This window comes from Capra hircus, chromosome 4, assembly GCF_001704415.2.
Source record: "Capra hircus breed San Clemente chromosome 4, ASM170441v1, whole genome shotgun sequence".
Lineage (NCBI taxonomy): Eukaryota > Metazoa > Chordata > Mammalia > Artiodactyla > Bovidae > Capra > Capra hircus.
The window spans coordinates 28,013,965-28,026,012 of NC_030811.1; the positions used below are offsets into that span (position 1 = coordinate 28,013,965).

A 12,048-nucleotide genomic window follows, 5' to 3' on the forward strand; every position below is an offset into this window, starting at 1 on the left:
CTGAATCGGTGATGCCATCCAACCATCTCATCCTCTGTCCTTCCCTGACTGGTATTTATAGGGCTGAGAGACTAGAGATGCCAAAGTTGGCAAGGCAGGAACACTAGTTGTTTTTGTTTTTAAAGAAAAGCAAAGTTGCAATCAGAAACAGGACTCCCTGCAGGGCTGGGGAGGACAAGGAGTCCACACAGCGCTGAGACAGGGCAGGCTCATGCTTGCTTCACCAAGAGGGAGGACAGGCCCCAGTTTCCTTAATCTGCAGTGTGCTGGCAAGGAAGAGAATAGGAAAAGATAAGAGCCTGCCCTCTTCTCTTCTCCCGAGATAACCCTAACCTCATTATGTATGTCCAGAATGAATCTAAATTCATTTAAATCTGCTCAGACACTAGGTTGTTCAACACAATTGCTTTCCCACTGTCAAGTTGGGGCATCAATTTCTTTTCTGAATCTATACAGCCTATCTTGAAATCATAAAATCTTAGAATTAAAAGGTGCCTTAAAGGAATAAAGCCCCAACTTCTGAACCAACTTCTGTGTTGTCCTGCAATGAACCACAGAGTAAGTTTCCAGGAAACCTTCAAATATTACATTTTAATATAAAGTAGCTTTAGGAGAATGCAGACAGATGATATCCTACAGGTTGGGATGTCCAAGGAAAACAGGGCACACAGCCAGGCTTTGACTCCACACGTTACCAGCTTATCTTTAGTGTCCATAATGAGTTTGACAAAAGTCCACCAGGAAGGCCTGTAGAACGCTAGGGGAACTCACATTCTGTACTGTTTAAAATCAAACAACACGTATTATATCAAACACACAGAATTTGAGAGACTGTGTAATACCTTATAAATACGAAGGGTCCCTATAATGAATGACCCAGTATCTTGGAAATACCTAGGAAGGATATGTGACTCCCAACAGGAGTCAGAGCCCTGCCTTCAGCTTAGAATACTTTGTCAAGACAGACAAAGCAGCCAGCCCACTGGCCAAGAAATACTGAAGTCAGACAAGAATGAGACGCGTTGGGAAGTCAGTATGGGAGTGGAAAATTAGAATGATGCAGAAAGGAACGGCACAGTTGCCAAGGAGACCATGTGATGTCCCTGACAGAGGGCACCAAGTTCAGGAGAGTCATCAGCGTGCGGGTCAGCTGTACCCAAGTTCTTTTTACTAAAAATGTTGAGGACACACACTGCAGCTCTCAAGGCTGGGACACAACCAGGGGCTTTTCAGTGGAGCCCACGAGAGAAGCAAGGCCCCAAAATACACAGAAAAGTGCCAAACCCTTATCTTGCCGGGACACAAGGTAAGGAGGGAAGAGGCAGCCAATGATAGACAAGTGAACTAGAAAGGAAGGCCGCCTGCCGGGAACGAGGGGTTCATTTGTCCTTTAAACAAAAAAAAAATGTGGCTTTCTCAAGATGCGTCCTGTGTTTGAGGCGTGTTGAGGGTTTCCCAAAAGCAAAGCGCCATTTGAATGAAGGCACGGCAAAGGGTCAGGCGCACACAGAACAGAGCTGTGGAGGGTACGGTGAGCTCGTTTCTGGCAGGCAGGTGGATATGCTTGAAAGCATAGGGAGCTGCAAATTGGCATTCTTCTTCCTCTTCTGTCTCACCCGCTCTCCCGACGTGCGCCTGATGAGTCATTCCCTGAGCTCCCATCAGAGGATCTGAGAAAGGTCGGCAGATCATAGCCCCTCACAGAAGAAGCAGGGGCGGCAGGGCTCATCAGTTCCTATGCAGGCAGCTGTGCTGACCCAAAGAGTTAACAGCCAAGTTAACAGGCTGCCCTTTCCCCAAAGCTTACAATGTTTCTCTAAAAGGATTAATGGCTGAGAAGCGCTCCGGGAAGCTAAGAGAGCATTGGGCACCATGGCCAAGACCACTAGTGACAATGAGAGAAGAAAATGGGGATCTGGGGCTCAGGGACAGAGAAGTCTCTTGGAATCACCATCCTTGGGTGACTCAAGATGACTGCTGGCCTTGCCATGTTACCTTCACCCACTTATTACTCATTCAAAGAGTTCCAAGATGAGTGACTTGCCCTGAACACAGCAGATGTTATTCATTCACCCTTCGCTAAAGCATTAGATACAGTACCTCCAGAAATTTAACTTGGGAAATTAATTCAAATTGGTGTGGTTCAGTACACAATCACTGAAGATTAAAAAGGGACTGCAGGATGATAAACAAAAGACAGTTAAGTGACAGTCCAGGCAGTGAAAGACTGGGAGTCCACAGCAAAGCCATTCTTGTTTAGGGGTTCTACTCAGGGCCAAGGAACGGAGCAAACAACTTACTAATGAAATCTGCAGAGGACACTCAGCTGGGAGGTGGAGGAACCACATGGACAGGGACATAAAATTACCAGGCCAAAAACTGTAGGGGGAAAAAAAAATACAGCTTATCTATCCAGGGGAATTAGATAGATAGGTGAACTCAGAATGTGAACTCAGATCACATTCATGAGAAGGGCAGGGTAAGGGGCAGAGGCAGCAAGCACAAAGCACTCTGACATGTCAACATGACATGAACACGGAAGTGCTGAGGTGACAGAGGGAATGTCTCCTAGGGGCTGGAGTGCGGATGAGGGCAACTTAAGATAAAGCAGCGTTCAGGAAAGAGGCGCCACCATTCCTATCTGGCAGGCGTTCCTGTCTTTCTCTAGGGGGCTGGCATCTAGAAGATGGTGTGGGGCCACCTTCCTGGGGCTCGTGGACAGCACTGCTCCCGAGGAGGGCTCACTTGCAGGTCACACGGGCCACTTCTAGCGCGTCGTGAGGTATGTACTGCCTCATGGTGGTGCCTCACCGGCCAGGGGTATCACTTGATAGCTCTCTGTTTAGTCAACCTGCCACAGGGCCGTGGCCCCAAAGCCAGTTTTTCCACCATCAGTCTGAAATCGGTGGCTCAACACAATCATCTCTAGGCAGCTCATTGCTTTAACAGGCAAGCATCTTGTTACATTCCATCAGCTCAAAATGAGAACCGGACTGTTTTCTTCTTAAAACCTAAAAGATTTCACCAACTCTGCATACTCATTAAACATTAGAGCACAACACAGCTACTTCCGACAGCATAATAAGAGCTTGCTGTGGCCTCACTTTCCGGAGCAGCTAGGCAAATTATTTTCATGCTCACCTGCCTGTCAGAGTTAAACATTCACTAGTGGCGGAGAGAAGGCAGAGCGGAAAATGGGACTCAAGATCCCATGGAATGGCTAAGGGCTCCCGCTAAGCTGGCAAGGCAAGACTGCTTCTTCGGATACCGTCAGACCAACTGAGCGTGCCCAGCAAGAACCCACCCCCGAGTCCCACATAAAGAACAGTCTAATCATTGCCCATTTCCTAGAATAGCGAGATCATCAAAAGTACTTGAAGTGTGGAGCTGCTTTTCCCGCTATGGGTCCTTTCAACCCATCGGCTTAATGATAGTACAGGCAGGGAGAGAAGCCTAAGATGTGAGGGAAGATTAAAGAGAAACATCAGTTATGGGCTACACATTGTATTATTATGTTTTAATATTTTAATGCGTTTATTTGGTTGCGCTGGGTCTTAGTTATAGCATGTGGGATCTAGTTCCCCTGACCAGGGATTGAACGTGGGGCCCCCTGCACTGGAGCAGAGTCACAGCTACTGGACCACCAGGGAAATCCATGTGGGATTATTTTACACTAGACATTCAACAACCAAAGACACCAAACTTTGTGCTTAAGAATGAAGTCTTAGGCAGGTCCTCCAGGGAAAATCCCACAAGAAAAGAATCCAAAAAGCCATAGCAATGCGACAGGCTGTTCTCCTGGCTGACGTCGTGTGACATCCTACAGATGCCCTATCCATCAGGATGTGACATGGTGTTGAGAGGTAACTGTCTCCTATCAGGTCAATGTTCTGGGCCAAAGAGCAAGAGAAGTGATGTCAGGGACGAAATCTGAGTCACAGATAACACGGGCTCAAACTCATTCCTCCGTGAACCGTGGAGCACAGGCTGGCAACTAACAAACTTCTGGACAAACTCCTAGGTCACAGGGAAGTGTCTGCATGAGACAAGTATCTGAAGCCGCTCTGAAACAATGGGTATATCTTGGTAGAGTGCAGCAGTCTGCTGAGCTCTGGATCCGAGCAGGGATCCAGCAATGGTCACTGAGCTGTTGCTGTTTCCAGGGAAGGCTAGAGGAATTATTCTGCTCCCAGTCCCGTCTGGTGACGGAAGGCCCCACGAGAAAGAGCCCCGAGAAAGGTCCCTGCTAAGAAATACTGCTGAGCAGCATGCGTGTCCTTGGGGCAATCAGCCACAGGGATGGAGGACAAAAGGAAAATGTCACGGGGCTTCTCACAAACGCTCTCCTGCCAGCTGTCAGAAGTGTGACACCCAAACTCATTCCCTAATAAATGTTTTCATTTCCTTTGTACATGATGAAAGGTCTAGAGGTGGCAAGTGGGAGGGGCTGGGGAGCAGAGGCCCCTGGAGGGATGAACCCGAGGCAAACGTCCTGCACAGTAAGCAGGGCTCCACGGTTTGTTCCTGGGAAGGAAAGGATGGTGGAGATAAAAATATTCCACATAGTATTTACACATCTGTTCATTTTACAACATCTTCTGGGAAGATTATGTCTCATATATGCCTTAATTTTGCAAATTTTAAAAAACAGAGGCCCCAGCGTGCTTAACCTGGGTTAGATTGCAAGTATGAAGTGAGGCCCCTTTTATCTTGAAGAGGAAAAGCTACAATCATAAAAGAATATGGGCTTTCTCAGAACGTTGCTTTCCATCACATTCTGCTCAGGGGCAGGCAGGGGAGTGGGAAAGAATAAAGTGAAGCTGCGGGACCCAAGGCATTCACTTTAATAATTAGGCATCTCACCTGGCCTCGGCAGCGAGCAGTTCATCATAGTGAGAGGACCGCTGATCGTCATCCTGCCGGTATCTGATCACCGTGGCTAGACCTTTGCTGACAAGGGCCTCGGCAATGTTTCTGAAACAGAAAAGACAGGTCAGTGAGCACTCAAGGTGCATATGGGGCTCAGTCAACAGCAATAACAACAGTTAGCACCTGGAGGTCTTAAGGCATCCCGGCAGAGGGAGGGAGTTCAAGACCACTGAGTTGCTAAGCTGGAAATCCAAACAAAAAGGGGGACTAACCAAGTCCCCTGGCTCAGCATTTTTTTTCTGGTTAGTACAGTCAGATGCTGTATCAATCCGTACATAAAACCTGGCAGAAAATATCTGTAAAAAGCCCACATTAGGCAGGGCTATTTACAGAATGGTATAAACAAGTCACTACCCTCAAGAAAAGTCTGCTCTAAAATACCAGGCACACAGATAAAAAACAAAGCACATAAAAGCATGACCTAAATTTCCCCAAATCTCTTTTCTAGCCTATACTGGAACTAGAAAATACTGTGCTCCAGTTTGGCAAACTTAGCAACGCTGGTTTCATGGAACACTCAAGAGTGTGTCTTTTCTCATTAGAACCCTGGACACTGACTCTCCGCTGACTCCAAGCAGGCCTGGGTGAGGTGAGGTTAAGAGAATTGTGGGGTGGCAGAGGGGTGGTGCTGGGGTAGGATGAAACATCTTCATTAAAAATGGCATGAGCGAGGGAACAAAGTAAAAAAGTAGAAAATCTCAGATGACCAGTTTTGAAGCAATACTCCCTACAGTCCTTTTAGGACCACAGAATATTCAGATTAGAACCCTGCTTTTAAAAAAAAAAAAAAAACTTCAACGTGCTGCACAGTCTCTTCACTAGAATAAGATAGCGGGGCCACTGTAAGCGACTTTCATCTACTCAGAAGAGTACACTGGAAATGATGCTCGGACAGCTAATGAAGCGTTTTCGCCTAGTTCCTCCTCAACCGGAAAAGGGAACTTCGATGGGCAAAAGTGAAACTGCAGAAACAGATTTTCAAAAGTTAACCTGTAGCAAGTAACTGCAAGACAAGAGGCACGGTATCACTGGGGGAGAGCGGCAGTTACGTCTTTCTTTGTGTCTGTCATAAGTACACCAAAGGACCCACTCAGACCATCTGGTGAGCTGCCCTTTAGGGAGGAGGGATGGTAAGGAATAGGCTACTGTACCATATGCTATGATTTAGTGTTGCTGGGGAAGGCAGTTAACTCTCAGCACTCTGGTGCTCTCAGACTCCCAGCCTATGGGGATGCCGTGAGCTGGGCTAAACCAGTCTATGGGCATGCTCAAGCCACTTAAGGGTTCTCTTCATCGAGGCCCAGGGATTTACTTTAAAAGAAAAAAAGAAAAAAGAAAAAAAGAGGGGGGAATATGTGCAGGGAGATAAAGAAGGAAAAGATGCTGTGGCTGATTCTCTTCTCATTATGTGCCCCTCTGCTGCCTGTTTATCTACTGCCAGCACGATATTAATATCTCCAAACTGCCACGGAATTAGCACTTCTCAAAATCCACTCCCACAAAGAGGCTGCTTTGCTGGCCACCCTGTCTCCTGAGTCACCACATAAGCGTGCTGGCAAACGCTGTCATCACTGAGCTAGGTTTGGCAGGGTGGAGAATGCCAGCAGCCCCAAGTTAGCAGCTGTAGATGGGGAGAATTTAACTAAGGGTCTCACCCAAGACCCAAGAGGGCAGGAAAGAGGCTCTGCCCACCAAGAGGCCAGAGGGACGGCTGGGACACGCCCACCTGCAACAGGTTGTGAGGGCTTAGTGATTGGAAATGCCAGAACAACAAAGACATGTTTGGTACTGCGTTTGGAATAACAAAGCATTGACATTTTACAGTCGATATGTGGGGTCTGGAACAGAAAGCTGGAATGACAGAGCAGACGAGGGAAAAATCCACACAAATAAGCTTCTATATGAAAAGCTGGAGAATACAAAGCAAAACAGTGCAAATGTTTAATGATCCATCCTGGCTAATGCTGCTCCAATCAATTCACAGTATTGAACTGAGTTCCTGCGTGTCCAGCAGAACCAAGGACACAACCCTTTCCTCTCCTGCGGGCTTCTCACCCTCTAGATCCTGCCAGCAAATATCTGCAAACCAGTTAGGGCCTCAGATTCTAAAGTCCATGACCTGCCCATCACCTCCAGTCCCTTCTCTCCAAAGCTTCAGTGCAATCCATGTTTTCTTAGCTTCTTTTCCCTAAACACAGACTTTTCCTGGAGAACGGCTGCAATGTTAGTGCTCAGAGGCACGGAAGGTAAAAACACAGGAAACAATGACAGATATGACTACAGGGCCCCGCCCATGAGCCAGGTGTGTGAGAATCACACCGCGTGCATTTTCATCTTGGTATGTGTTCCCCTGTGAAATCACGCCATATTACAATTAATTCATCACCCATCTTCCAACTCAAACTGATAAGGTCGAAGAGGGCAAGGGCTATGTCTTTCTTGCTCTGTAGCCAAGTATGAGAAATACATTGCTGGAACATTCTTATCCTAAGCGTTTATTAGCTAAGCTTGCCCAGCATAGAATTAAGAACAAAAGCTTTCAACATGCCTTCCCAGCTTTTGTCATTCTCCTCCCCATTATCTAAGACTTGTATTTAAAGAGAATGAAAGGGAGACAAATAAAATGGAATTAGCCGAGATCCGTGTACTTGACTCTCATTCATTTCTTTGGGCCACTAATGAAAGGTCAGGAGATTTCCCTCTGGCCAAAGATGCCTCAGAACTCGACACTGGTGTACTGATTAGTTGCCCAGTAAGGAAAGAGAACATTAAATTATGTGCCATGACATTATGCTGCTTTAGACAAATTTATAAATTCTGCTTTCTTGCGTGTATCAGTAATTCTACTCCAATTACACATGTCTGGCTCGAATGGGTAATTCACAATCAGCATACAAAAAGGGACCTAACAGTCTTGAAAGTCTAACAGGAAATCATCTCTCTCTGTATCAGCTGGAAACAGAAAGAGAGTAAGTGCTGGACTTGAAATGCTTCTCCAAGCTCAAGGAGAATTTTAGGTTATATGGGAGGTGAACTGTTTCCACCATGCAGGATCAGATGTTCCTGAGAAAAGCAGAAGCAACATGGGTCACTTGAGCTTTCTCAAAAGATCTCCATGTACCTACATCCTCCCTGCCCACTCGTTTCCACAGCAAGCAGGTTGTAAAAAGCATCTACTTTCTCATTATAAGATACTTTTGAAACCATGGGGTACTGTATTCTGCCAATCTGGAAAAGGTATGCTGTGCCCATATATGAGCATAGGATTTTTGAAATGTAGATTTCACTCACAATAATTACTTGATCACACTTTTGCCTGCCTTCCCCAATCCCTACACCCCAAACCTAAGATTAGAAGCAATAATATATACAGAGAAGGTCAGATAACTGACTAAAATTAACTAGATTACTTAAAAGGAGGGGAAGGAGGGGATAATTTTAAAACAATCTTACAGAAAAACTGTACATACAATAACAAAGAACACGCCAATCTCTCATTCATTTGAGAGCAAATGACCTGTTTACACCATCATCCCCCAAACCGTTAATGTATATTTCTGACAAATCAGGATATTTTTCGACATAGTCAGTAAATAATGACTTGAACCAAGATATCGATGTGGACACATTATTGCCATCTAACATACAACCCTACTCAAATTTTGTCAACTGTTCCAATAGAGAACTTAGGGGAAAGCGGATCTAGAGCAGAATCAGGTTTTGCATTTTGTTATCCTGTGTCCTCAGTCTGGAGAAGTTCAATCTTTCTTAGTCTACCACAGTCCAGAAACTTCTCACAAGCACAGGCCAGTAATTTTGGACTGTCTGATGTCTCTGTGATCAGCGGCAAGTTATGAATCTTTGGCAGGAATGTCACAGAAGTGATGCCATGTTGTTCCCGTGGCCTCCTTTGAAATGACGTGTAATTTACTGATAATGTTAATTTTGATCACTTGATTCAGGCAGTGTCTACCAGGCTTCTCCACTATGAAGTTACTCTCTTCCTCTTTATAACAGGTATTGAAAAACTATGTAGCTTTTAAACTCCCAAGTTATTCATTTATTGATTTGTAGAGGTTTATGGTCACAAAATATTTTATCTAAAGAGCCATATAATCCATTACAATTGTTATTTTTTCTGATGCTGAAATTATTCCCAATTTGGCCAGTGGGAGCCGGGTCAAGCTGGCTCCTGTGTCTTGTCATTCTTTGAGCACTTCCTTGCTTTCAGGCCACAGTGTGTTCCAGGCTCATCTTCCACTGTTTTCTGCAGCTCTGAAATCAGCCATTTATCCAAATAGTCCACATTTACATTTTTATCTCCATACACTTATTTCTGTATCTATAACCATTGAAAACCATGTGTGGCAGTCATGAAAACGTGCCTCTCGGATCTCTGACTGCAGGAAGCATAACTGACTGACAGCCCCAGCTGCTGTGCTCTGAAACCCATCGCTATTTCCGCCAAAGCTACGCTTCCTCCCAGCTGCTTCCAGCCAATGAGTGAGTGCAGTGGAGACACTACAACCGGCCTGCTGCTCAGAGACCTGGCCGTGCTCTGAAAGGGAGCTGCAGCTTTGAGCACGCCCGCTTCACCTTCGCTGGAACTCCCAGGACTGCCCAGCCCGATTAGATGTTTCCAGTTCAACTTTCTAGCCTTCCCTTTTCCACAGAGGCTAAGCATTCACAGCCTCTGCCAGCTCCTTTCCCATTTTCTCTGTTTCCCCCAATTAACCTCTTGTCTATTTCATCCTGTCTTGGCATCACCTTTTTAGCACACCATGAGTTCACAAAGGTACTACAACCCCATCCAACGCTTCAGGGAGCATGCAGTTAGTTCTCTTCCTTTCCTTATCTGTACATCCCTTCTGACTGTGAGAAGCCTGCCTTCCACTATCCTTAATACTTTTCCTTACGTGAATAATCTTCTCTGCATACACATACAGCGTCTCACTTACACCTTCTTTGACTTCCACTATTTGGTCCTAGTTGCCATGGACAGAGGAGCCTGGTGGGCTACAGTCCATGGGGTTGCAAAGAGTCAGACATGACTAAACGACTAAGCACAGCACATGGTACAGCTAATTTAAAGGGTATATGCTACTTGTCAAAAGAGAAGCTAGGGTAAACGGATAAGTAAATTTCAAGAGTGCACATAAGGCATAATACCATTACACACACACATACAAACACACTTCATTCTCCATCTGAGTAAGGATAACAGATAATTCTCAATGGCTCTGGCTCATAGATCTCTATCTAGCTATTTGAGCTTAACATTTTCCACTTAAAAACCATCAACATTTTATCAGCCACTGAGGTGTCCATGGAGATTAAAAAGCAGAATATTTCCTTGAGGCAAATGAACACGTGGACACATATTCAGAATAAAGTAAGCCCATAAAGAAATGCTTTCACTCTATTATGGAGTCAAGGCTAAAGGAAACGGTTGAAAGACCACAGCTCAATTCATGTATAACAGTCACATCACCTCTAGGAGAGGCACCGTCTCACGTGTGCGCTTCCACCCACACACATGCATGCACTCCCCATATGATTTTTCTACAATAACTTCAAGGTCCCATGGGTCGAATTTCATAAACTGAGCGTACAATGTACCCCATGGCTATATATTGTGAGAATATGATCCAACAAGGCATGAGGCATATAGACAGGGCCTTTGTCACCCGCGACCCATAAAGGCTCCAGTATCTTAAGCTGGGAAACTGACTCCATTTCCTTCCACACTGGCTGGAGCTTCACCACAAGGATGCGCTCCCTCACAAGTTCTGAGATGAAGCGTCCTGGCTGACAGGGCTCCCCAGTTTATTTCTAATATATCAGATGGCTCATCTCACACCTCAGCGCTGTGGGGCTGAACCACAGGGAACCTACGGAGTGCAAGGGGCAGCTGATGTCTTTCCTTGCAAATAGGTTAGAGACCAGGAAGGAGGGAGAGATCACCCTAAGACTGGGTAATGAGGCAGGAAGCAAGCACTGGACAGAGTGCTTTTCTTCAGAGTATGAGGGCCACCTTGGCTCATATACACAGAAAACATGGGCTTTTCAGTCTAAAAGGGTGAAGAAGGTGGGGGTGGGGGGATGATTAATGGCCAACAGGCCCCAAGGTCAGGCTCCCCTCCAACCTTTTCCAAGAGTTCATACTCAGACCTCTAATATGCACACCAGAACTTCAGGCTTGAGACAGACTTGACTTTTATAGACTCGCAAAATAAGACTGTAAAGGTTGAGAGTGGAATTCTGGGTGAGAGGGATCTACAGACAATGGACCATGAATAAGGATCTTTACTGACTGCGGTTTCTCCCCCAGGCCTCAAACTAGGAAAAAGCCCAACAGAGCAACAAGGAGCTGCCGTAAGCCAGTATAGCACTGTCTACAAGGGGGAGGCCAGTACAACACTGTCTACAAGGGGCTGTGCTATGCCTGTCCCATCTAGCGTCTAAACTGTCTTTTATCCTCTGATTTCAGATTGAGTTCCTAAGAATCTGAGACAATGACACTCCAATTTTTTTTTCCCTTAAAATATATCCAGGAGGCACTTCCCGCATGACCAAGCAGCGCATGTAGACAGGAGACTCTGTTTTAGAAGCATCGGTAATTAGAAACATCTGAGGTGGCACACCTCCTTTGTATGTGCCCCAAATCTCTCCCCCACTGTCTTCCCTATTTTTTCACTCAACCCTTGAACTAATGCAATTCTAAAAATAACTAAAATAGATTTTTTGGATCTTTTTACTCTTAATGGTTCCCTTTTCTGTTTAACAAGTCCTGTCACCGGGATAGTCACCAGAGGGTCTGAACGATGGCTAGGGACTTTCCCAGAACTCGTAACATAGATCAAAACAAAAAGGAAGCAGCTTTAGAAACTACAGTGAAATGAAGGAGGAAAAAGTTATTATCAAGCATGGCATTAGGTATCGAGTGTCTCAGGGCAGGATGTATTCACTCCAGACACAGAGCCAAAGGTGACTGCTTTTGTCAGCCCACCAGCCCAGCTGTGGTTATGAACATGAAACATGGCATGATCCACAAAGCAGCAGGACCTCAGGAAGCTGGACTCAAGGGCAGGGAGGTACAGAATGGACTGATCTGAGTAG

General features: G+C 45.7%; 1 protein-coding gene across 1 annotated transcript in view; it reads right to left on the reverse strand.

The window, feature by feature from the left end:
- SND1 (staphylococcal nuclease and tudor domain containing 1) overlaps positions 1-12,048 on the reverse strand; it is a 420,683-nt gene that overhangs the window by 192,608 nt on the left and 216,027 nt on the right. Inside the window, exon 13 of the mRNA XM_005679432.3 lies at positions 4,864-4,974. Within this exon, the coding sequence (XP_005679489.3) occupies positions 4,864-4,974 (111 nt within the window). The remainder of the gene's footprint in view (positions 1-4,863; positions 4,975-12,048) is intronic.